The sequence below is a fragment of the Clytia hemisphaerica genome, unplaced genomic scaffold (genome assembly GCF_902728285.1).
Source record: "Clytia hemisphaerica strain Z4C2 unplaced genomic scaffold, Clytia hemisphaerica genome assembly, whole genome shotgun sequence".
Taxonomy (NCBI): domain Eukaryota; kingdom Metazoa; phylum Cnidaria; class Hydrozoa; order Leptothecata; family Clytiidae; genus Clytia; species Clytia hemisphaerica.
In genome coordinates, this window is record NW_027104297.1 from 1,870,664 (window position 1) to 1,897,680 (window position 27,017).

Consider the following 27,017-nt stretch of genomic DNA (forward strand, 5'->3'; position numbering starts at 1 on the left):
ATTTGAAAAGAAATGTAAGAGAGCAAAGTATTTCGCTATTCAAAAATACTAGATAAACAAATTCAGAATCTGTAAGTAGTTAAAAGAACAATTTTCAAGACAACCCTGTCTCACCACGAACGATCCTTTTGTTAATATCCCCGTCTCAGTCAGTGGAATTCTCTATTATTATTCTAACACAGTGTAAAACTCTTTATAGCCGAAATTCGGTAAAACTTTAACCGAATTCCACAAGCTTAAGCCGAATTCAATAATTACTTTTACCGAATTAGTTAAACTTTTTACCGACGCGATTCGGTTAAACAGCCGAATTTAACCGAAACCATTTTACCGAAATTCGGTTATATTTTTGAGAAGGATTAATTAATCGAATACAAGGATTAAATAATCGAATATGGGAGATTAAAAATAGTCGAATATAGGAGAATATATAGTCGAATCATTAATCAAACTTCATATACGAAAATCGATTATATCTTTGAGAAGATCCCTAAAGAAAGCCTCTAAATAGGATGCTGGCCGCTAAATAGGCCGCTGGCCGCTTGGCCGGTCTCTCGATCAAGAAAAAGCCTCTAATAGAGGCCTTGAGGCCGTTCTTGGAAAAATTCTATTGGCCGCTTCATGGCCGATCTTCTAAAATGTTAGGCCGCTTGAAATTTCACTTCGCCCGCTATGAGACCGGGAGGTCGTCAGTAGTCCGACACTTTCTAGTCCGACAGTAAGAATATCCGACGTTGGATTTGACGAATGCGTCAGTATTCCGACAACAATTTTGTCCGACAACGAGTCAAAAAAAACATATAAAAAACGAAATATGAATCGTGTAGAGGAGGCACATCTTTTATTTAAAAATCCAAAGTCCCGATTTTGAGGTTAGGCCCCTAAACCCGACTTTTCTTATATTTTGGGAAGCTTGTTAGGATTAGGCTTTTAAGAGAAATTGGATTTGGCTGTTTTTACGACCCTTATTTAGTGATTTACAACCCTGTTTGGTCCTTTATTTCTAATTATGTCAAAATGCCGCCAAAAAGAAATTTTATTAAAATATTTTCTCAGTGAAAAACTCTTATTCAACATTCGACACTCTAAAATCTTTCGTTTTCGGACAAAAGTGACATCGGAAAAAAAGACTTCCAAATTGTAAATTTATTTTATAGATTCGAACTGTTTTACTGTCGGACTAGAAAGTGTCGGACTAGTGACATGCACCCATGAGACCGGTCTTTTACCCGCTTTAGCCGATCGGACTTTTGTGTACTTCAAATCGCTTGGGGAGTCACATATTTCGTTGTTTTTTCACACAAAAACATTATTGATAGCAATGCCCACCATCAAGCATGGTTTAATTGTCAATAAAAGTGATTTTTGAAGCCGGAACTTTCTAAAAATCGCCGGAACAGCCTATTTTCGCCGGAAAAACGGTATTTCTTGAATTTCTCGAGCTGTACTTTATATTTTTTCATGAAATTTTGCACACTGATGCAAAATGACAATACCTAAAATGTGACGGAGCCCGATTTTCGAAAAATATTTTTTCCCGGCCGAAAATGCCAGAAATATGCCGGAAAACCGTTTTTTTTTACATTTTCTCGAATTTTCATCTTTAGCTTTTTCTGATTTTTTGCAGAAAGATGCGTATTTGCAATGCTCAAAACATGGCCGAGTTCGATTTTTGAGAAAAATTTTTTTCCGGTTGAAAATGCCGGAAATCGCCGTCTTTGCAGATTTTCATTATATGTTTTCCTTGTATTTCTATGTTCTTCACACAAAAACATTATTGATAACAATGCTCACCATCAAGCATGATTCAATTGTCAATAAAACTGATTTTTGCGACCAGAACTTTCTATTAATTTTTCCCTACAACCCTTCCCTCTCCCCCCATCAACAATCAATGATGAATTTATTGCGTTATGCATTTTCGCTAAACGATATATTTTCTCTTCTGACTGATTTTTTTCTCCTCGCATTGCTATCTAACTTTCATCATCAGGTAGGTCCATTCAGCATCTAGCTTGTTAGCCTGAGAAGATAAGCATCTTCGGCTTTCTGAATACAGCTACGTCATAAAACAGCTGAAAGTGCATCTTTTTTATTTGATAAATAATTTCATTTTAGTAGAGGGGAGCCTCTTTTTTAAAAGCTCATTAAACAAATTTTTAGAGTGAAAGGAGAGTTGCAGCCTTGAAATTTTGAAATTTATCGTTGAAACAAACCATTTCAGGATAGAAACGAAAAAATCGAAAATTTGTTGAGTTCCCCTTTAAGTATTTTTCCTCGTTTTTTGAAATTTGGAGTTCTGGCGAGAAAGTCGATTTTGGGCAGGGGGGTTGGTACTAAGTTGTGGGGGCCAGTGCCGGGTGGTGGTCTGATAAGGTAAGTAAAAAACAACTTAGTACATGGTACTAAGTCAGTTAGTCACACTAGCGTCCCGCCAAAATGCGTATCAAAGATTAATGCTGCAAAAGCGCTATATCGTTTACTTGACTCTCAAGCAAAAAAATGCGCCGCAAAACTTCTAAAGGGATTCATGAAAAAATAACCCGGCGCTTTTTAATGTAATTAACATTTTCAAAAACTTTGAGAATTTGCCTAAACTTTGAGCCATAGATGAAACTAATTTGAAGACCAACTTCCCAAGAAGAAGATCTATGGGGGAGGCGGAACCCACCTAGATCCGCGCACCACCGGATAGGCTGTTTCCCGGAAATTTTGCCAGACCTCAAACAATGACCCATTTACATGTGCGGAATTATTTTTACTTTAGCGTATAAACAAGGCCTTAAAAATGGAAGCGCTGTCTCGGGAATTAAATGACAAATTTTGGTTGGTTGATTTTGGCTGCTGCACGTTTTATTTTGTTTCAAACTTTCAAGTTTTAATTAATTGTCTTGCGTACTTGATGAGGCCCCCCCAGCGGACCCAAAATTCACGCCATCACGCCAATTTTTTTTCGATTTCACGCCATCACGTCTGAAAATTTTGATTTTCACGATCACGCCAATTTTTTTCGATTTCACGCCATTTCTCCTAGAAAATTTAGTTTTCACGCTCATAATCTCTGGATAAATTCAGTTTTAGAACACGTTTAGACCCATTGGTATGGATAAAATGCCTTTATAGAAGCTTATTTTTTCTGTCAATCAGTTTTTCGGCATTCTCATGCGCGTAAGTCAAGATTATATCATTTTTCCTATCGGAAACACCCGAAAAATCTGGAAGGAATTTGGGACCTCTGTTTTTCTATTTTTAGTAATACACAGGGGTCAAATTCTAGTTTCTAGGTGTTTCGGATAGGAAAAATGACGCAAGCTCGACTATATACTCGAAATTTTTTCACTTTTTACACCCTCTAAACACCTGATATGATATGATATTTAATTGGGGAGAATAATAGTTTATGTGGTTTGATTTGGTCTTAAACCAGCTTAAAAAAGTAACTCTTAAAAACGTATGACATGGTCTACCCCATACCCCCACCCCCCCCCCCCAAGGGGGGATAAATGGCAGATGAATAAAACTGTTTGCACCGTTTCTTTTATGTTTTAAAATGATATCTATAGGAGGCCCCACCATAGTTGGGGCCGACCAAGAAAATTTTGAAATTTAAACCCTCTAAACTGGCTAAAATGGAGATGAAATTACAATTCAAGTAATAAATATAATTTTCACGATCACGCTGAACTGCAAATTTCACGCCATCACGCCTAAAAAAACTTGATTTCACGATCACGCCGGCACTTCATTTTCACGCCATCACGCCGTTTTTTTCAAAATTTCACGCCATCACGCCACGAAAAACCCTCTATCACGCCATCACGCCAACCGCTGGGGGGGGCCTCCTTGATTCAGGTAACTCTCATCCTTGCTGTGCAAATACATCCTGTAGATGACTGATGTTGTTTTTTCTGAAAGCTAGATTTCCTAGTGTGACTAACTGTAAGTGGTGGTCCTAATTGAAAAAAACATTTTTGCAACTGACAGGAGAAAGTTTTGGGAAAAAAACTTACCACTTCTCCAATCTTTAACACTTTTACAATTTTCCTGACCAAAACTTTGAACCATGTTTGTAAAAATGGGGGATTTTCCATGGTTGCAACATGGTAGCACCAAATAGAGAATAATTCCATAATTTTTTCCAAGTAAAAGTGACCTTGGAAAAATCGTAATTATGCCCGTCTATAATTTATTCCTTCATAAAATCGAAAGTGAAAGTTCTTTATTCGATTGCTATTGGAGGATGATACGCATAAATTTCAAATAAGTTTAGAATAATTATGAATCATAAGATACCATTTTTCCCACCAAAATGACCAAAACTTTGAGTTTTCAATGGGAAAAGTGGGAGAATTAGGAAATTTATGTACCAAAACTTTCTCCTGTTTGTATCAGGGGGCTAAATCGTGGTCTCAATACCAAATATGTAGCCTGGGTATCCAGACTCAAAATTTCAGAAAAAAGACTTATACCTCAACATGCAAAGTTTCTTAAATTTTAGAGTCTGGTGCAACTAAAAAAGTCTGATACAGTTTGTTTGATACTGTATGTGAGTGAACCCTTGTTGACAGACTATCAAAACTTTGAAAACCCAGGTAGACACACATACTTAAAACTTACCTTATATTAAAACCTCTTCCTTATTAAAACCTCTTTTAAAAACTCAATAAACTTTCAAAACTACTTTAAAACTACATCAAAACATCAGCCACATTTATAAGGCTCCTTTCCAGCGGCCATTTTGTTTAGAAATGAACCTGTGTTTTCAGTTTCATTTGTTTGTATTATTTTGCAATGTCAGCTTTTTTCCATAAATTATGCGCGCGCAAAGAAAAATATAAAAAAGCCCGCAAAAATTCTGCTCAGTGACTGGGCGCGTACTGACCAATTAGATACACTCGCATATGCAGGGACAGATAGAGATATCCCTGCAGAGGAGTTAGTTGGACCAAACCTGAACAAGTTATGTTGATTCTTAATTAGTTTTTATCTTTAAGAATGTTGTTTTGCATCTAAACAATAATAAAAGATAGTTACAACATAGCTCTGAATAAATGAATGAATGAATATACCTAATATCCCAACATCTCCCCCCAGATCACAGCAGGTCCTGCTGGGAACGAATGAACAAAAAACGAACAAAAAATCAATACAATCAACAGGTGCTATAAGAGCACAGAGAGAATGAAACTCTCATAATGTATCAAGGACAAGTCAGTGCCCTGTAACAGTTCATATACAGCAAATAAACTAATGCCATGCTCTAAAAGCACTGAGAGTATCAGTCCCTCGTATAGTTCAATCAGACGTAAAACGTCAAGCATCAATAAACATCAAGAAAGTCAATGAATGTCACATCAACGTGACAATTATACAGTTCATTTCATCACTTTCATCGTGGAACAATGTATCGACCAGTTTCAGGCTCGTACATCTTTCTTGGTTGACGTATGCGTGATGAGCGTCGTGGAGAGATAGTCTCACGAACAACTGACTGCTCTTTGTTGACGGCCGCATGTGGCTCTGCGATGATAGCCGCAGGTGGCTCTTCGTTAACAGCCGCAGGTGGCTCTGCGTTGACAGCTGTGGGTTGAGCAATCGGGGTCATTGGTTGAACAACAGGATCCCTCTGAGTTGCTGGAGAAGGCGGAGGTAGTTTGAATGATACATCAGACGACGGCTTGGAGACAACTGGTAGTCCGGCTTGACGTTCTGAACGGAAGTCGAGTGGCGTATACTTCCGAAGGAATTGTCGGTTCCTCAAACTCAATCGACCAGAGCCTGAGATTCGAACACGATATTGATCAAAATCTTTCACCTCCATCACGGTACCTTCACGATCCCAACGTTTAGGGTGGTTGCCGGTCTGGTTTTGAATGAACACCTTATCTCCGAATTTCAATGGTGCCAAAGGACGAGCGTGTTGGTTAAGCAATTCCATTGAGCGGATGCAGCGATTCTTCAATGAACGTTCTTTTAGGTCCCAAGCGTCTTTCCAACGATTGCTGATCTCGGGGTTGTCGAAGGCGGAGATGTCTTTGGAGATTGAAGGAAGGGTATCTCTGAGGCGTCTACCAAACAGAATTTTAGCGGGCAACAATTTACAACCAGCATCAGGCGTGTTGCGAAGTGTCAACAAGGCACGTACCATCTTGTCTGTGTCAAGGGAACCATCGGCGGAAATATTGTTCATCAGAAGGCGTTGGGCGGTCTTGACTGCAACTTCCGCACAACCATTGGATGATGGGAGATAACTTGAAGAATTGCGGTGACGAATCCCCCAGCGTTCGAAGAATGACTGAGTTTCGTGTGCTGTGAATTCTGGTCCGCCATCACTGGATACTTCTTGTGGTACGCCAAACGTTGCCATCAGCTTTCTCAAAGTTGTACATAGCCCTTTGGAGCCAGATGTTGAAGAGCCCTGGAGGATACGGTAGATCTCGGTCCAACTTGATAGGCGGTCAGCTGTGACGAGATAATACCATCCTTTGAACAGGAAGTAGTCGCAGACAATCGCCTCGAATGGCGTGGTAGGTATGTGTGGTTCGAAAGGTACTGGACGGGCTCTTAATTTAGAAAGGTAATAAGGTAATCCCCCTTTCTTCAAAAGGTTTTCTTCCTTGTAGAGAAACAACAAAAATCAAAGAAAACTAGAAAACTCTCAACACTAGCCAGTCATTGAAACAGGGATGTAAAATAATGAGGATTCCAAGACTATCATTGTGATAGAAATGAGTTGATCTTGTGCAATTTCAGGATTTAGAGGTACAAATAATATAGAAATATATCACTACTGTATTTACTAAAAAAACTAGCAAAGTTCTAAAGCTGTATAAACTATGACAATGACTGTAATATCTTAAAAAATATAAATATATAGGAAAGTTATATAAAAATAATAAAATTTAGGTAGATAGGTAGATTCCTTCCACAATTCGAAGTAAAACCTCTGAATTTTACTGGCTACTATCTAGTTTCCAAAGTTGAGTAATTTAAATCTTAAAAATCTTCTCGAGATCTCAAAATTAGTTGGTAGTCTTAACTCTGATTATATTGGACCAAATTCTTCACATTAAAATGTAAAAATTTTAGAACAATATCATAAAAATAGTGTCAAGTTTCGACAATTGTCAAGACTTGTCTATGTCACTGGAGCAGACAGCTGAAGAAAGTCATTTCCATTCCCTGCATCATTCATTAAATTCTTTTGAATACAATCACATTTCACTTTATTTTCACTCATATGTCAATTAACTTTCCACCATTTCATTAATGGAATATTTTCAAACTAGCAACCAGAGACCATAACCACATCGAACAGCCAATAAAAACAATAACAAACAAACAGTTCATCTTTCCACTGGAATAAGCGAGGAATAAACAAAATAAATTCTTCCAGGTTTCAAGCCATACCCAAAAGATATTCGTTGCCATTCCAAAGCATACAAAAAGTACAAGTTTGTCTTCGATCATCATTGGATTGCAGCACTTTGGCCCTAGGTAGATAGGATCTAATTCTTTTCAACTTCTCAAAACAAATGATTTTGGTTCTGCTCTCTCAAAAAAATTTCCCAGTTGTTCAAAGACCCTTTCATAAGATTTTCACATCTTCATGTCTTCATGTCGGCCTCCAATGTGGGTTCACTCCCATTCAAAAATATGCTCTCTCGCATACTCCTTGTCTGTCTCGCTCCTCCTCTCCATCCTTCCCATTGCCAAAAACCAGATCTCCAATATTTTGATGTTAATTTTATGTAGTCTTTGTTTTCTTCTGGTGGTTTCACTTTTTCAAGCTATGGTCTCACATCTGCTGAGATCAAATTCATCCTAACCTAATAATGAGGTTAATCCTAAGGTATGATTTCTACCCTGTATCTGTATGAAGTTATAATTAGTACTCTCGGGTACCTAATAGCCCCCCCCCGCTAATTAATTTTTCGAATATTTTCCACCCAGGACATTCTTATTCCAACCCCCCCGCTTGTTAAGTTTTGAGATTTTTTCCAACCCCCCTGTTTATTCCAATCCCCCCGGCTATTAGGTACCCGAGAGTAATTTTCTAGTATCTGCAGTCAATTTATGGGACTCTTGCCCAGTCTTGCCCTGTTGGCTTTTATATTACTAATATACAAATAATTACCAATAAACCATAAACTGTCAATCAAGAATCAATTATCATCTCAAATATACCTATCACACCTATCATTAAATCCCATATTACTGCCTCATTCTCTATATATGTTGGTTTTGATAGTTGATGATCAAGTCTCGACTAATACCCTAAGCCTTGACACATTGGAACTACTTTCCATGTGGACAACTGGTTGGTTTTCAGTCTGGGCCCCATGGGGACGGTTCCCTTGTGTTTTTGTTTTAAGAGAAATTAGTTAATTTCAAACCAAGTTAAATCGCGATAAAAAAGTGGTTTTTCGTCTAACAGGCTAATTTTGGACCATCTCTTAAATTTAATCGGATATTTCAATTTGGCTCGGGTTTATAGACTTCCAGGCTATATTATGAGCCTTATTGGTATGGACCGGTTTTGAACTTTTTGATCCTCAGATCCTACTAAGCTAAGTCTTAAGTCTCATGTTAAAACTCTACTCTTAGGTGCCAAATAAACGGGGGGGGGGGACCTAATTACCGGGGGGGGGTTGGAAATTGTACTTCTGAAACCCCCAAAATAAGGTAAATATAGGCTAAAATCAGGCTATTAAGAAAAAATCTGTTGTCGCTGCAAAAAGATACGCCACTTTGAATTTTGCTAAAATGGCAACTTTCTTGGTCATTTTCAATGGGAGCACAAAAATAAAAATTCTTAAAATAGTATTTTGTAACCAATAAAACCCACCAGTAAACCACTCCAGGTTAAAAGTTTGCTTCAAAAAAGTCACAAGGACCATCAGCAGGCAGCTAAAAGTTGTCCAAAACTCAGATTAAGCAAAGTTTGAAGCCCTCTAAAGGAGGTGCTAGAGATCTTCAGGGTCAAAATTTTGGAGACTCAATTCGATATTTTCTGATTCCCTACAAAAAGTTCTTCAAATTCACTGTAAATCATTTTTCTAATGTACTTGAATAAAGATTTATTAGCTTTCAATTTTAAAATCTGCTCCTCACAGAGTTTACAATTTTTAGGGGGTCAATTTTTGCTTAGTAGCCCATCTTTGAGACGCTGTATCTTAAAAACTATATAAGATATCAAGATGAAATTTTCAGTATCTTATTTTCTTGTATGATAGATCATTTTGGTACAAATTTCAGCAAAATCCAAGAGGGTGAGGTATCACACCCTGAAGACTTTAAGAAAAATCGATAGACTAAATTTTACAAGTTCTAAGTTTTCTGTGTTGTAATTTAGTTTTAAACTTCAAAAAAATTGTATTTTGACCTGCTTTTACGGGTTATTTATTTAGCATTGGGTGGTATTGAAAGTGATACAGAGTAATAAATACAACGTAAAAATTTAAAAATGTATTTTTTCTTTTTTGATTTTTGATTTTGATTATTGATTTGTAATTCATTTTTCAGAGCATTTGAAATAAATAAGAAAGAAAAATGGGTCGATGTCGAACTATTTTTGTTGGGTTGGTAACTGGCCTGTTAGCTTTTGTCTTCATTACGGCAGGGGCTATCAAACTGACACCTAAAATTTCTGTGCAAGCACACAAGAGAATGGTAGGTGAAAGGTGTTATTTTTCTTTTTAGTTTAATACTTACAGTGAAATGTTAAAACTTAGTTTGAAAAGCTCCTTAAAATCTACCGAATGCGAAATTTAGGTGAAAGCTATATAGAATTGTGAAAAGAAGTACATTTAAAAGAATTGGTATTCTGAAATAAGCCAAGAAATTCTAAACTTCTTTAGTAAGTTAAGGATTTTTTCAAATCTTAGTTGAACTGATATATCATTTGTCAGATGAAATCTACTTTAGGCGTACAAACTTTCACGAGCAGAAACTTTCGTGATTTTCACGAAAGCAGATGTCTTAAAAATTCTTAACAGAGCAATTCGCGAAAGTTTATGTTCGCGAAAAACATTTTTTTTCTCATATTCGCGAAAGTAAATGTAAATTTCACAATTTTTTTACCTCAAAAATTTCTGCTCGGGAAAGTTTGTACGCCTAAAGTATTATGTTATTTCACCGTTTTCTTGTATTGAAATTTAATGACCCAATTTAATACACAAGAAAGGCCCCTTTGTCTACCATTGTTATGTTTTGATTAACCAAATTCTTAAATATTTCAGTATCGAGATTTCGTTCAGTATGCTAAACTTCATCCAGCTGTTAAATTTGGTTATGATATTGATCCCAAGAAATTCATGCCACAAGTTGGTGTTGTGGAAGTCATCGCTGGCACTTTTCTTGTTGTTGGACCACGATCGACACGCATGATCTGTTGTTTAGTTCTCTCCTCTCTCATGGTTGGTGCACTGTATTTTGTAAAAGCTGCGAATAAACCTCGGGAAGAATGGGTTGTTCCTGCTGTGGTTCTCTTCTTAACCTTCATTCGATTCAATTTATTCTTGTCACCCACTGTCATTGTCACTGAGAAGGAAAAGAAGAAAAACAAAAAAGAGAAGAAAGCAAAGAAGGAACAATAGAATGTTTAGAACTTTTGGAATTTTTTAATTTGTGCATTTCTAAAGATTTTACTTTATAACTACACAAATATACATTTTATAGGGTTTTCGGTTTTCGTTTGCTTTTTATTTAACTTTTAATATTTGATATATCACATTTAGCATTTAACTCGTATTTATCTTACAGTATCACACATCATTATCTTAGAATGTTTCAGTAATTTTTGCTATGTCTTTCCGTGTACCCATCTTTTAAAATGTATTCAACCGCCTTGATATTTTTGTATAAATCATCACCTGTTTGTTAAAGATGAACCGCCGAATGTGAGGGAACCCACAACGCCAGATCTTGATATGTCCTGTTTTTTTTGGGATTTTCACGAGATTTTATCATTAGATTTAGTAAATTATAGTACCATATTCTCTAAAACTTATAAATTTTTATATATCGGCTCAAAATTTGGTAGAAATTATTAGTATATTATACTGTAGGTAGGATTTAATTTCTAGATCTAGCTTTTTGAAAAATATATATCTGACGTCAATTTTTTTCTCAAAACTTCCTAGATCGACTATGTAAGGGTTAAATGCTTTTCATGAATAATATACCATCTTTTTTCTCTTTTCTTTAATTTTTATTTAAGTTCTCATCTGTTTCATTTATCTGTTTCTTTCATTCAGATATAATAAAATGAATATATGCAATAATTACATACCAAAGCGACTTTTCCGATTGGCTGATGTGACTAGACGTCTGGTGACGAGTGCCCGTTTTGCAGCGGCCAATCAACAAGTAGAACGAGTACAGGAAGAACGAAATGAACTGGAAGAAAGTGACCCGTTTCTGAAAAATGAAATCAAGAAATATAATACAGGTACGTGTGAACATGTATTTTGTAAGTGAAGGTGTGTCCCTTAGATTGATTCGTTTCATCTTTAAAGTTTTATGTTTGCAAGTACTTGTTTAGTCCGAACGGAAATTTGAAGGAAATTTATTTTCATTCATTTTGAAAAAGAAGGACGAAGGATAATCCCGTCGATTAAGACGGCGTGAGTCCTATCCAGTCATAGTTACCTATTCCAGGATATTAGATAAGGCGTATCGGCGACATTACACGAAAACAAGAGCTGAGTGCTTATTCATGCGATATCCCAAATATGAATCAATAAGCCGCTCTTATATCAGAGTGTATTATATCAGATTTCCTTCCCATTGTATGGGTTGACACGTGTGAATCTACCTCTAATTGCCAAGTGAATCGTAGCACCGATTCGGATTCGATTCTTGGTCTCCCGTTTAGGATTTGAGAACGATGGTCATTACGTCTTCTTTTTATTAGTGGGAGAAAAAGGTTTTGACTTAAAATTAGTTAACGATATTATTCAAATGAAAATGGACGGACCATTACAAAGTAATATTTTATAACTTTCTAAATAGTTGAAATGTTCTTAGTCCCTTATAGGAAAACGAGTAATAAGACCGGCTTAAGATAAAAAATGTTTATAAAATTATTAATTGAAATTTATTAAAAATTGTTTATGTTTGCAGGTAAAAGATGGTTGGCACGAATGATGGGTCAAGATCCGGAAAATTTTTCACAGAAGGATGTGGATGAAGCTATTGCATATTTGTTGCCAAGCAGTTTGTTTGCCAAAGATGCACGACCTGTCATGAAACACCCTTATGAACTCTTCCCCAAAACTAAAGAATCATTGGTAAGACTCTGTGTTTATTCAGCTTAATCCAGGTTTAAGTCTCCGACGTGTGAGGTTAAAATAGAATGGAACCTTTTTTGGTAAATTCAGGTGAGAATCCTTAAAGTAACTTAGAGTGGAAATCAATATTTTCAACCAACCAATATTAAAAGCAACATTTTCAGTGCCGCCTATTCGCGTATTTTATCCATAGAATTATTATCAGATAGAATGAATTCATGCTTTTTTCCTCAAAATGAAGCGTGTCTGTAAGGGGTCCCTTAGTTGCAATGGGAATTCAATTGCACGTGTGCAATGATAATGTCATTTCTTTGTTCTTATCGTATTTTAATTGCATATTTTCTCATGCTTGATTGGATTCTTTTGAATTCTCAAAAATTTATGCACATAATTTGATTATTTTCAACTGGAAATTTCGGGCACTTCGGTCCCCTCAATGCAAATAAGAATTACATATTTGAATTCAGCTCATTTTATAGATTCACCAGTGTTGAAAACTACATATTTGAAAACGCACTTCTAAGAAAGGAAATTTGGGTGTTAAGTTTTCACCTAAATTAGATATTCTTTCCGTATTGACTAAAATAGATTTTTTAATTTTAGGAGTTAAAATCGAAGGAATCACTAAATTTCAGCTCCTAAAATTCCAGATTGTAAGCTAAAATAGATTTGTAAATATGAAACGTTTTCCAAAACTAAAAATTTCGTAACTGAGAAAAAATACCGTGCAAACATACCCTTATAAAGAGATTTCTATCCACGCATCAGATTTTGAGAAACTGTTTTTACGACCATTAATCACTTTTAACAAAGAAAATCTCAATAGATGACGACGTAGCCAAAGTGAGATATTATTCTATCTGATAACAGTTCACTGTTTTATCCATCTATATTTAGTAATTTAGGCTTAATAGGAAGGAAAAAAACCTCTAAATTTCTGTTCATCTTTTTTTAGTTCGATAGTAACAACCGACCACTTTCAAGTGCTTTTTACACTGGTAAACCAAAGTTTTACGATTTGACGTACCAAGTATGGGAGTTGAAGGAAAAATTAGACACCAATACCGCCATTACGGCTGAAGACTCTCCTGCGCCGTCCAATGAAGATAAAGTGATGCAATGGATGAAACAATATCAACTGGAGCAAAAATTAAACGAGAAACTAAATGAAAAATTATATGATATGATAATGTTTCGGTTGAAAAAGTTATCGCAACATGAACGAGCCAATGAGATTAAAGGTTTCTTGCAACAATACCAGGTGCCCACGAGTTCAGGAAGTACTGAGCAGTTGAAAGATGTGGAGATTTACGACGGAGTTGCGCGTGCTATGGGTTACCGTAAGACGTCTATCGCCGAAGTTATCGTTCGTCCCGGAGAGGGTCACATTATGGTCAACGATAAGAAATTCTTGGATTATTTTTATTTGAGAAACGACCGCGAGCAAATTATGTATCCTCTTTTATTGACTGATTCTTTAAGCAAATTCAACATCGAAGCGAACGCAATCGGAGGCGGTTCGACTGGAAAATCTGGTGCTATCCGCTTAGGGATAAGTCGGGCGATCGCTGCGTTATGCCCAGAACATTTCGATGTGCTGAATCAGCATCAGTTATTGACTAGAGACTATCGGCAGAAAGAACGTAAGAAGCCAGGTCGAAAGAAGGCTCGACGTGCTTTCCAATGGGTCAAACGTTGAAAAGGATGACTCTTCCATTGTAAACGCAACCTTTTCAATATAATCAGTGTAAAAGAAAAAGAGATTTATTTTCCCATAACATTTTTTTCTGCATTCTTTGGTTGATCTTTTTGAAGCTTTTCAACCTGATCGAATTTCTCATTGAAACAGAGCCGCTGACTTACTTTAGTGGGATATATTTTCGCGGGGATTAAATTTCGCAGATCTCGCGGATTTGGGTGTCATTAAGTCTAATGGAAATTTGGAAAGGCCTTATCCACGAAATATTACTAAAAAGCTCAAAAAATGTTAAATAAATATATTTTGAATGTTTGCTAAGGCGCTGATAATGCCTATTTCAAAAATCTTACAATTTCTTACAATTTCGCTGATGATCTCAACCGCAAAATTTAATCTCCGCGAAAATTAATCCCATTAAAGTTATGTGTCTATTTTTATCAAAGTGCAATGATTTGTGAGGAATTGAGTTGATATCAAACGATTTTTCTTGAGTCTTACTTTCAACCCAAATGATTGAGATAAATGTTAAAAAGGTTTGACAAGGTTTTTCTAAATGGATATTTCGAGCCTTGGATCCTTGGCTAAGGTAAAAAGGTAAGAAAAGAACTTCAAATAATAAAAATTTAAAATTATTATGAGCATTGTTAATGTTGTTTTTAGACCTACTGACCTATCGAGTTTTATAAAAAGCGGTTCACTCTTATGATAAGGCAATTTTTTCCTCTCGTAATTCTCAAAGTAATGTTTCCAGCAAGGAGGTATATTACTTTATATTTTATATTTTTTACTTCGAGAGCTGTGTATGAAAATGTTTCAAACAATAGATTCTTTTGTTTTATTCTATTTGGAGATTTTTGTTCATAGGACACACTTTACGACCACCCTGTATCTTTAACCGTTCAGCTTATTGCCCTAATTTTTTTAATAATAACTGTCGAGGTAATAACAAGATTAACAACTGCACTTTATTGACTATGTTCTTTATGAGTTGGCATTCTAATGGACTTACCAGAACCCTTAAATTGAATTCATTGATCTCGTTATTGAGGTGCTTCTTACACGTGACATTGTATTGAGTTTTATTTCAGGATGATTTTTTAGTTGAGAACTTCAGTTTGGACGTTGCAGAGGAAGGATGCAGGACCAGAGATTGAGAATCCCTTTTCACAGGATGAAAGTAGAAGGAGAAGGTATTGAAAAATTTATTTTTTGTTCCACTCAACCTGAAAATAATCTTATTTTACTGTCCATTATTATACCACTCGATATTCCGGAACATCTTATTCATGCATGGCACTCCAAAAATGTCATCCTCTCACATATTGCTAAATATGCTTCGTAGGACTTTAGACATGCTATTCTAATATTGCTACCTGCTCAGATTTGTGAATGTTTTGTTAAACTGTAGAATATATCTTTTTACCATACTAGATTTCAGAACAATTTTATCGTTTTAGATACGATTGCAATACGACGAGCGCGGAATGTGTTATTGGTCACTGCTAGCTTGTGTTTGGTCACTTTCATCACATTAGGTGTCTGTTTCTTGGATGTACCTAAAATTGTAAGGTAAGTGGATATTTACAGTTTCCAGTCTTATTTCAACGTTGTTCGTCAGTTGGATTACGTCATTGGTTGTAGAATACATTCATTTTGTTTTATAAGCATACCTAGGCTCTGTTTCGGTAGAAAATATGCATAATGCTAAGCAAACCTTCAAGCTGAAATGCTAAAATAATCGTGCAGCTTAGATCATATTTTTAAAAACATACACATTTGGAGGCTGTCAGCAATGTTTTTGACTAATGACTAGCATATAAATAAGTATAAATTAAGGCTGAAAATGAGATTTTGTTAAGCACATTTGAGCCTCGACCCGATTTTCCCGTATGCTTATAAAACCAAATGAGTGAATTCTCCCAGTTTATTTCTCCATAAACATATAAACGACTGGACATCCATCTCCTTTGTCTTTTTGTAGAAAAGGCTGCTAGCTTCGTTGCCGCCTCGTTAAAAGCATAAAATGAAACAATAGATTTTGATGATATACCACTAGGGAATACCTTGCTAACAACGTCAAAACTTCGACAAAAGTCTCTGTTGTTCTACTCTTCTCAAGTCGTTTATCTATATCATAACAAAGATAACAGAGGCAAAATCATCGTCAGCTTGTCAAAACTCCGACTAATATTTCTAAATTTTGACTTAAAAGTGTCTAATTATTTTAGAGAGTGTCACATTCTAATTTCGATTTTCTTGCGAAACAGGCTCTCAACTTTGGCAAGCTATTTTTTTCAAGTCATAAAAAAAATTATTTGAGTGACAAAAGGGATTCAAAAGTATACACGCAGTTGAAATTCTGCATTTTAGAGTTGAAAATGTTGATAAAATATATTGCAAACTTGTGAAAAAATTCGAAAATAATTTTTTTGTACATTAGGAGTAATGTTCAAGCTCTATCAATCCTTTTACCTAAATAATTCAAAGAAATAAAATTATGACGGAATATTGTCGGATTTTTCGTACCAATTTTGAAATACAAGCGGCAACGAAGCTCGCTTCAAAGAGACAATAAAAGATAGACGTCCAGTCGTTTATATGTTCATGATTTCTCAATTATGACAATTGCATTTTTTTTTTGAGACAGACTTTAAGTTGAATTGTAACCAAATAACCAGTTCTCGAACAATTACGTTTTTTTTATTTTCAGCGAAGATGAGACTACGTTGAACACGCAGTCGCCTGTCTCAGGTAAGACGAAAAATATTTTCGATTGCAAAGGAGGTCAAGTGGTATCTCGTCCTACCACCTTTTAACTTTTCATGCGTTTTACTGTCTCAATCTTCAACATCACCAAACTTACCGAATTTTCTTTGGTCATAACATAAACACACGCAAAAATGAATCAAGGTGGTATTTGCTAGGCTGCTAACATTCTTCTTTAATATGTTTTCGTAGAGCGAAAACTTTTTCAAGGATACTGCACTGCGTAGTCAAAGGAACCAATGAACTAGCAATCACTTTCTTATTTTGTAGATAACAGGTGGCCAAGACGAAACGTCAAACATTTGTCTTTCTTATGGAATGATCACGTCTACACTCAGCGTGTGAAAGACATCAAAAAGGTTTTGGAGAAGAAGTTGGAAACAGAGAGTGAACCGATTTACTTGTTGTCGGTGACCAAGGATAGTTCAGTTGTGATGATGGCTATGAAAGCTGGTTGGAAACGAGCATGCCATCGCCATCCTGTACATCTAAAGCTAGAGGTTTTGGAAGGTGAAATGTATTTCAAATCTCACGAAATGAAGAATACGATTCACATGAAGCCTGGTGACGAAATGGTCATTCCAAAATGGCAGCCTCATTACGAAGGTGTACAAGGACGTAGAACAGTTTTTGTAATTATCACACTCTCACCAAATTGTCCACCTGACAAAATTGTTGAAATGTTAAATGCTGACGAATGTGATTCTGAAAAGAATCCTCCGTTGACGTTCCCTCCTATTCATGAGATGGACCAGCCTGTTGACAACCAGCTCCCCGACACGTGGTCAGCCACCATTGTCCTGCATCCGTTTAGTGAAGAACAAGGGACTGGACCCGAACGAGATTTTCCTTTCTTTCAACTCAGTCATGGTCAGATGACCTATGATTATCAAAAAGGTGAAATGTTGATTTATGTAAAGGGATGTCTTTACGGTGAATGGTGGTTTAATGTGACCACGCATGCTACGTTCGTGGCCAGAAATTCGTCAATGCAGTGGAAAAAGATCGATTTGGGATGGACATTACCGGGCAAGAATTGGATTGATCCAGAAGACAAATACATCGGACATTCTCAACTGAATTGGATGAATGATGAAGTTGACGTTGATTGGTGGAAAAAAAATTACAAAAATACCTCCACCTGGACATGGTTCGATCGGAATAATGACGGTTTCCCGTTTCGGATTATGTTTTCCGCTCCACCCAGAAGCAACTTGAAAGGCGAACCCGATAATTTGGCGTTCTTTCAAATGTACTCATTCTCGTTCATCGTCAACGCAAAACCAGAGCCAATCCACCACTCACGACTTCATATCATGGATATCGGAAAAATCGGATTAACATGTGGTAATCCCGATAATTTCCAAGTTTTCAACTGGACCAATCACTTTTCAGTATCTGCTCACATGATTCCAGTAGATTACCCGCACAACCCGTACCCAACCAAAGTGTACTATCGCTGGAATGACGACGAAGAATACACAGGCGCACCTTTTGACCGCTCCCAGTCTACCATCTTTTATCACGATTACAACCGTTTCGAACGAATGGAAGGAATAAGAGCAGATTTATTTGGCCATTGGAATAGCACTACCAAACCTCGTCCAGGGGTAGGCTTTCTTTTGAAGACAGCAATCGATAGTCGGCAGACAGAATGTTCACAAATGTTTGCTGGTGAAATGCCGATCGCCCAACAACCGCCATGGTGGCCACAACTCGGTCAAGCAAACATCCAAGCGATCATCAGAAGACCGGAAAATGCTTCAGACGAATGGAGATCACCCCTCACCGGAAGCGATCGAACCGTCGCTATTATCCGCGTCACTTTTCCCTCTCATTTACCGAATTTTCCGAACTCAACTAGCCTCTGGACCTGGTACGATTATACCGATTTCATTCAGGCTAAAGCTGCAGCCCGTCCTATCGTGTTCATGCAATCTGCTCCTAAATTTGAATTGGGAACTAGTCTTGCGTTGGCGGATTTTTTTGATTTTCATGTTTTACCAGACACTGTTCATTCTCGGACACCCCTTGATTTAGAAAACTTGAACACATTTTGTAATATCACTCTTTGAAGTTAACTTTTAAAGTTTTGTATATACACTTGCTCTCGATTAGTAAATGTAATCATATGATAACGAGTGCAATTCGATCAGCTGATCACACAATTGGTTTCACTACACACCCCTGTCTCACAGACCCACTGGGACCCCAGCCTCACTGGAAAATTTGGCAAAAATTTCGTCTCCGGTGAGAAATTGACTTTGATTTCGTCCCCTTTCGAAATTCCATGTGTAAAGTTGCACTTCAAAACCATCCCCGCTGGATATTTTAACCTTGGAACAATAGAATTTTTATCTTCATTGGGATTTCAATAGGAATTTTTTAACATTGGAACAATAGAATTTTTATCCTCATTGGGATTTCAATAGGAATTTTTATCGCCGCTGAGGAAAAAAGTTCCACCGGGGCTGTGAGACTGGTGTCACTACTTTTTTCCCATTAGGGAATTAAATTACACTGAAAATTTTATATTTTTCTCTATGTTTTTCTTTTATTGTTATTTATGGATTTTCTTTCTCACAAAATCAATTTCGAATGCGTTCGATGAAAAAATGCAAGAATAAACAATAAAATCAATTTGGTAAACATTTGCGCGGTATTGAAGAGTGAGTAATGATTAATTGCTTTCTACAGGATGCAATTAACGATTAATTGCATTATTAATTAAGGTACGACAAATAGACCTTTTCATAAATTACGAACATCACTTGCCTCGTTTTGAAATTATTACCATGGTAATTTAACTCTCTGTAACATTAACTCTCAGCGAATTTTATTAAAACTAATTTTCATAAAAAAATCATTTAATGTCTCGAGGGATATAATCACCATGATAATTGTTTGAGTACGAGGCAAGTGATGTTCGTGGCGTAATTTAGGAAAAGGCCTATAAGAAAAAATAACTCATCGTGCGTAAAAACTCATTTCATAGTAAAAAAGTAAATGCAATTCATCTTATTTTCATAGTTGGTGTATAAATAACGGACTGTATATAAAGTTCTAGACAGTAGAGTTTTTATAATTTCATCCTATCGTGAATAAATAAACAAATAAAAATTTAGCTGACTCCAATGTAGGTAAATCTTTTAACCCCTAGCAGTAAGTTCGTCGAAAAATTCAAATGAATGATTTTATTTTGGTTAAAACCGTTCGGTTCAGTTATTTCCATAAAAGAGCACTTATCCAATTCCCAAAATTGCTAAGGATATGTCGTTATGACGTTTTATATTGCGAGAAAGATGCAAAAACATGCTAGCTATGTATAAGAAATAGTGCACCAGGCTGAATCTAAAAATAGATTTTATTTTTGAGATAATCATTACTCTCGATGTGTTTGTACGAGTTCCAATCCCATCAACCTTTGCGCTAATCTCTTTTGCACGTTAATTACATCGTTTGACAAAAGTTATATAACAGCTTGCACGTATCTTTAATTGAGCCGCGTTGAATTGTGGGATTGCAACTCGTACAAATGTCAAAAAAGTGAAAAGAAATAATTATGACGTATGCGTTGCGGAGCGCTATTGAATACCTTATTGGAACTAATTTTCGCGGTCGAAAAAAAAAATTCGAAAAATTGCATTTCGCGGGTTTTAATTTTCGCGGTTTTTTCCATTCTGGAATTTTCGCGGGTTTTAATTTTCGCGGCTTTGCCCTTTTTTGGACAAATTTCTTTCATTTTCCTAGGGATTTTTCAAAATTTTCGATAAAATTGGAAAAAATTGTATTTCGCGGGAATTAATTTTCGCGGTTTCCAACTCTCAAAATTTAACGCGGGATCAAATTTTCGCGATTTTGACGAAAAACCGCGAAAAACGCTGAAATTAAAACCCGCGAAAATTAGTTCCAATAAGGTATTGACACCAGAAATTTTCAAACCTCAACCTTAAAAAAACCACTATGCCACTACGAGCTACCAACGTCTAATATATGGGGGGGTTCAAGGTTGGCGGAGGAGCGGAATCGGCCCTTTTTTAATGGAATCAACTATATGCAGTGTGACCCAAGAAAGATGCTACGGGCCCTACGAATTAGCCCTCTAATAGGTTCTTAGAAATATTTGTTTGGAAGACATTTGCTAGCTGAAAATGGCGATCTGTTCTAGGGAAATCTGAAAATTTGGTCAAAGCTATAGATGTTTGGCATGGAAATCCGATATCTCCCTTGCGTTGAAAAATATTCCTAGCTAGCGTGTAAGAACGGATGATTTCAAGGAAACTAATTTTCATAGTCTATTCAAGCTGGCATGTAAGAGCAGATATCTTACAGAAATTAAAATTTTATGCTCTATTCTTTTTCTATTTTATTAAATACAATTTTCATAATCACTTTGATGTTATCTTATCATAAAGAGATTGGTAAGAAATTGTTCTTTCCAGTACCAAAAAGAAAAATCCACATTTTTCTACAAATGATGAGGTAAAGTTGAACCACTATCCCGTTTAATCGAATGTAAATCATGAGTCATTACCGTCGATGAGGATACTGACGAATGTCGATCTTGTCGGTTTATCGATTCGCTTCGACTCAAAACAAGTCTTAAAGATGTTTGAAAAGTCTTTAAACGGATAGTGTATACAAAAGGGTTGACACTTGAATTTATTGTGATGAAAAAGATGACAAGATCGCGTATCCAGTGTCTGGTTGTACAATCCCAAGAAGGGAATGACTGTAAAAGATATATCATGATGGTTGCTGGACAATATGTACAAAGAAATACAATAAGAACGGTCAAAAATACTCGAGTTACTCGTCGTTCGTTGTTTAATCGGTTCAAATGTTCTTGTGTCGTGCTCATGATCGTGATCGCTCGTTGTCGGTAACGTTGCGTTTCTTGTCGTAAAAATCGGTAAGCTCGAAAGTAAGTTCCGATGAAAATAAAGAACGCGATAACGATAGAAGAGTTCGCAAAAACCATCAAATGCGAAATGTACCCGACTTTCATATAAATCCATGATAAAGAAATCGCTAGCACCCAGATCACTATGGTGATCAACCGGCATCGGTTGCCGGTAAAATATAACTTGTATCGGAATGGAAATTCTATCGCGATGTATCTATCCAACGATAACGCGATTAAACTTAAAATACTGGCTGTCGAGGAGATAAAAAACGTCATATGCATTGTTTGAGCCATTGTATCACTCAAACCTCCCAAACTTTCCAGAATAAGTGTATAAGCATAAATTGGACATGTGATCGTTCCAACGATCAAATCAGCCGTCGCTAAATTGACGATGAAATACGTGAAAGGTGTTCGTAACTTTTTCAAAGGATCTTTATAAATCACCCAAATGATCAAGAAATTTCCGATTGAAATGATGATGCATAACAAAAGAGAAGTCACTGCAGAAAAGATTGAAACATCCTTAGGGGCTTGGACCCCACCACAATCGAACGAAGTCATTGAATTGTCTTCACCGCTGTTATCACCGTCAGGTTAACCAGATTTTTCTTTCTTCTAAGATTTTTTTGGAGCTGAAAAAAAACATGAATGACAAACGTTACATCATTACATTTACAATATGACTGAAGAGTGACGTAATCAATACTTAGAGGGGGAGTTTAAAAAAAGCCTTTATTAGCTCCCAGTCTTCTTGTTAACACTCTCCATCCCTAACTATCAAAGATACAAAAAAAGCAATACTAAGCCATTGTCTAGTTGCCGTGGTTAGCTTAACGTTTTCTTAATTATAAAAGGCATGATAATGCATGTGACGTCACAGGTCATTAAATATTGCAATTACTCCGCCTTGACAAATGAGCAAGAAATAATCATTCGTTTGAATGGAACAAATATCAAAACATCAAAACGAGCGGAAAAAAGTCTATCAAGTCAGTATTTACAGTCAAATTAGTAAATTGTTTTACTAAAAATTGAAGCAATCAATGACAACGATTCGTCTCTAACGAAACCCGTACAACCAGTACAATCGGTAAAACACATCGGGATAACCCCAAAGTTTGATTCAAAAAATAAAAAAAACTATAAAAGAACTGAGGCTCCCGAAGATCGTGCCACACTCGCGAGTGGTCAGCCCAAAGTAAAATACATCCAAATTGAATAAGAATCCAGATATTTATTGTAAAGACACACAGAACCAATCACTCTTTCCGTTGACGAAATGAGATCGATTTTTCTTTACATCAAACCCTCCACCAAATGAAAAGCGGAATTGAAACTTTTGATGCAGCATTTTCCACTAAAAGCCCTCTTTGCTGAAGATTTATTGGAGATCTTACTCGCATCAGATACGATAAAATATATGTTCGTCAGCACTTTGAGAGGATTTTGGTGAAGTTTCCTAAGTGATATCCTATACTTTAGAAACTAATTTAATAAAGACTGATCTCTTAAAGTGCATATGGAAAAATTTAGTCAAATTTGAGTAAATATGAGCAAAAAATCGACCTTTAAGGTGTATTTTCTTAAAAATCTTAATATGTCCATTTTGAGGCAAAAAAGCTTGATATTCTTATATACGTTGTTCTAGATTAGCTTGATCTCGTATAGAATAACGTCTAAGTCAAAATAAAATGCTAATTTCATAGTCAGACGGAAAGTTAGTATAATCAAAGTAGATGATCCGCAGTGAGGCCTGTTGAGCTTTGAGAACTGTTGATCTCATTACAATCATTGGATTTATTGATCCTTTCAAATGTTAATGCAATTTTTCGTAAGATTAACACAAAAGAAAGCAGAACGACTGACCTCCAGAAAGAAACTATAACTCATTCGTCACGTCCACCCATAAAAGACACTGCTATTTTCAAAAATGATTTTCGACGAGTTTAATAAAACCATGAGATTGTAATAGTCTTATACATTATTCGCTAGGAACAACTACAACAATAAATTTTGAAATTCTGCAGAACACAAAACGGACCATAAACACAACATGGAAAAAATCAATATTCATCAAACATCGCCGTACAAACTGTCAGTATTGTCATTTGAAATTAATCACACAAGTTTAAAATAATGCAAATCGTACAGCAACCAGCATGAGATTCAAGCCTAATTTCCCATCAGCATTCCTCCAGTATAAAGTATGCAAAAGTTTTTATCTAATAGTCACAAATAAGAAATAAAGCAAAGCAGAATAGAGATTCCATTGAAATATAATCTCGATAAAAAAAGACGGGTTTAATAGGTGATTAAGTGAAATAAAACGCTATTTCTAAATTCCATTTTAAAGTTTTGCAACAGGAATAAAGATATCCAAAAGTGTTGACATTAAGCTGACGCTGTTCATTGATTCCAACCTTTGTTTGATCCTTTGATCCTTGGATAGTCCAGTGATATGTCCCAAGTAAATCCCACCCTACAGTCCGTCTATAGAAAACATCCATCTATTAAAACCAAGAAGAATTCAAAGCGTTGAAAACAGGTCATAAAAAGTTTATCACACTGCAAAATGTAACACTTTACCTTAGGCACACGTAACGTAACGAAATGTGACACGAAAGACAAGTCTGTCTACAAATAGATACCAAGTTTAACCTTTTAAGATTTTTAGTTTCAGTGTTTTCGTTCTCATTCAATTTATATACAAAGTGATGATATAAATTGAACATTAAACGGTCCTCTCAAATTCCATCCCCTCACATTTAAACCTTTTAGAGGTTGGACGTTAGCATCGTGATTACTCTCTTGTAATCACGTAAAGAAACGATCACGCTGTTTCTCAATAGAGATTCTCTTTGCATGAACTGGTACGAAAAAAAAAACATACTGAGTACTTTTCCATGTTTTTTATTTAAGAGCTGTGAACCATGGCATCGTAAGATATCTTTTGGACCTTATTTTCAATAGATCGACTAACTAATAATAGTGAAACAGTGAGTGTCTTAACAAGATAATGCTGACAACTCATGGTCGATGAATATTTTTGCCATTTCGAATCTTCATCATCACAACAATTCCCCAAAATATAATTATCAGTAGTGACTAAACATTTCAACCTCTGAACAAGATGGAAAACACTCGTTATACAAAACCCTTTCTCACAAGTAAACTCATCATCTCGAGTTGATTGAAAAGCACAAAAATGATATTTTTCTCCCGAAACCCCCTAATGCTCATTCCTATAAAATTAATTTAACAAAGGTCAAGAATGTCTTTCAGCTTAAAAAAAGATATCATAAAACTATCATCGATAAGAAAATGAATAAAGAAAAAGGCTGAAGCGGCCCAAAATTCAAGCTCAGACTTTAAAATATATCAAACTTACTAAGATGAAAAATACGCGCTAAGAAATTCTACCAAAAAATACCAAGAACATTGAATATGAGAACATTAAGAGCATTCGAAAGCTTTCAACAATTTTGAAGTTCAATTTAGCATCATCTCAACTCAGTGACCATCGCCATGCTCAACTCACAGCAAGTAGAATCTACTCCGGAAAAAGAAGAAAATCATAAGCGCGGACTTAAGAGATCTTATCAAGATCTTATCTTCAAAAGACAAAAATTGTAACTTGAGGTAATCGTTACCAAATACGTTAAAAATAACTCAAACACCAAGCACATTAGAGAGACATTAAACCAGACATTAAGGATTTGAACGGTTTAGCAAGTACATTATGACGAAAAAACAAAATAGCTCTATCTAAATAGGATTTCAGCAATTAACACTGATTGTTTGGAAGCTGAAAAACAATACCCCAGTTGATTGGATTTGATTGGTTAAAGACCAATTTAATTGCATAACGAGGGTCACATGATAACAAGGGAAGGTGATAATTAGATAGGAATGTTGTGAGAAAGTTTCATGATATTGAAGAAGACAAAAAAGGGAAACAGACTACCATTATTGGGAATATCTTTAGTAATACCTGGATCTTTCGAAAACGAACGCTCATTTCAAAGGCTGGATATAAGAACAGGCCCAAAGATTTATTTCTTTCTTCTTTCAAAACTTGATACTTAACAGTCAGACATCCCTGTCTCACAGCCCTGATGGAACTTCTTCCCACAGTGAGGATGAAAATTTTTATCGAAATCCCAATGGAGATATTCTATTGTTCCCAGGTAAAACAAATCCAGTTGGAATGGCTTTCCATTGAATTTCAAATGACGGTGAAAACAAATCAGTTCCAGTGGGGTTGAAATTGTAGGGTACTTTTCCCAACGGGTACTTTTCCCAACGGGTACTTTTCCCAACGGGTACTTTTCCCAACGGGTACTTTTCCCAACGGGTACTTTTCCCAACGGGTACTTTTCCCAACGGGTACTTTTCCCAACGGGTACTTTTCCCAACGGGAAGAAATCTTAGCCAATTTTTTTAGTGGGTAGTGGGATCCTAATAGGTTTGTAACACAAGGGTGAAGTCAGTGGATGAATAAAAATATTATGCTTACCAAGTAACATCCAGCGACTAGCTTGTCTGAATCCTCTGCACTTCCTAACGAATGTTTTCGATTGAGAGATGGCCGGCGAACAGTCCCATTATAAGCAAACCATTGTAAATTGGTATGTGTTAGAAGGCCACCGCAACAAGATTTCACTTCAAAACAAAAGTCTTTGTGTCAAGTGACGTGACATGATCTGCGAAAGAAAAACAAAGAAATCTTTTGAATGAGAATTTACCTAACGCAAATAAAACATTGCATTGATATGCTAAAAACAGGATGTGTTAAGCTACAAAAGATATGCACTTAAGTTACTTCAACATTACCCCTATAAGAAACCTCGAGATGGGAGGCGGTTCACTGGTAGTGTATGTAAGCTAAGATTTGATGCTTACAATCGTTTGTATTAAAGTCTACAGGGAAATAAACAATCAAAAGTGAGATACCTTCCGTCAAAGCAATAAATAAAGCCATCGAATAACCACAAAATGACAGCCGATGATTGCCCGAACTGTCAAAATATGACGTGACACCCAAAAAGGTGAAAAATGTGACGTTATCAAAAATAATCATGGCTTAAGTGGGGTGAAATCTGAAATACAGCACAGAAAATGTCAAATAAAATGAAGAGCTTTTGAATGGTAAAAATGGTGATAATCCAAAATATATAGTGGGCTCATCAAAGAGGTTTCCCATATCTAAAACTGTTAATCTTTAATAGCGATTTTCATTTTTAAAACTACTAAATATAAAATCACATCGAATCGAGCTCGTCGGCATTGCACAATCATCGACACAAAAAATAATTGGATCAGAAAACCTTTTAGTCTAGTTTGGCGCGGT

At 36.0% G+C, this 27,017-nt stretch overlaps 5 protein-coding genes across 5 annotated transcripts; 3 read left to right on the forward strand and 2 right to left on the reverse strand.

Annotated features, from left to right (window-relative positions):
* Positions 1–5,389: 5,389 nt before the first annotated feature.
* LOC136817258 (uncharacterized) lies at positions 5,390–7,823 on the reverse strand. The gene is made up of 2 exons (XM_067073591.1): positions 7,803–7,823; positions 5,390–6,616 (listed from the first exon to the last, which is right to left on the reverse strand). Exons 1-2 carry the CDS (start codon positions 7,821–7,823, stop codon positions 5,390–5,392), a joined length of 1,248 nt encoding a protein of 415 aa, XP_066929692.1.
* A 1,683-nt stretch (positions 7,824–9,506) lies between these two features.
* On the forward strand, positions 9,507–11,122 carry LOC136817365 (transmembrane protein 35B-like). Its single transcript, XM_067073705.1, has 2 exons — positions 9,507–9,672; positions 10,242–11,122. Exons 1-2 carry the CDS (start codon positions 9,553–9,555, stop codon positions 10,596–10,598), a joined length of 477 nt encoding a protein of 158 aa, XP_066929806.1. The 5' UTR covers positions 9,507–9,552; the 3' UTR covers positions 10,599–11,122.
* Positions 11,123–11,256: 134 nt separating this feature from the next.
* LOC136817366 (small ribosomal subunit protein uS9m-like) lies at positions 11,257–14,071 on the forward strand. Its single transcript, XM_067073706.1, has 3 exons — positions 11,257–11,452; positions 12,127–12,293; positions 13,249–14,071. The coding sequence occupies exons 1-3, from the start codon at positions 11,269–11,271 to the stop codon at positions 13,990–13,992; spliced, it is 1,095 nt and encodes a 364-aa protein (XP_066929807.1). The 5' UTR covers positions 11,257–11,268; the 3' UTR covers positions 13,993–14,071.
* Positions 14,072–15,097: 1,026 nt separating this feature from the next.
* LOC136817367 (uncharacterized) lies at positions 15,098–18,857 on the forward strand. The gene is made up of 4 exons (XM_067073707.1): positions 15,098–15,182; positions 15,450–15,561; positions 16,703–16,743; positions 17,029–18,857. The coding sequence occupies exons 1-4, from the start codon at positions 15,128–15,130 to the stop codon at positions 18,831–18,833; spliced, it is 2,013 nt and encodes a 670-aa protein (XP_066929808.1). The 5' UTR covers positions 15,098–15,127; the 3' UTR covers positions 18,834–18,857.
* Positions 18,858–21,049: 2,192 nt separating this feature from the next.
* Positions 21,050–22,394, reverse strand: LOC136817369 (adenosine receptor A2a-like). Its single transcript, XM_067073708.1, has one exon. The coding sequence runs from the start codon at positions 22,226–22,228 to the stop codon at positions 21,227–21,229; it is 1,002 nt and encodes a 333-aa protein (XP_066929809.1). The 5' UTR covers positions 22,229–22,394; the 3' UTR covers positions 21,050–21,226.
* Positions 22,395–27,017: the final 4,623 nt, after the last annotated feature.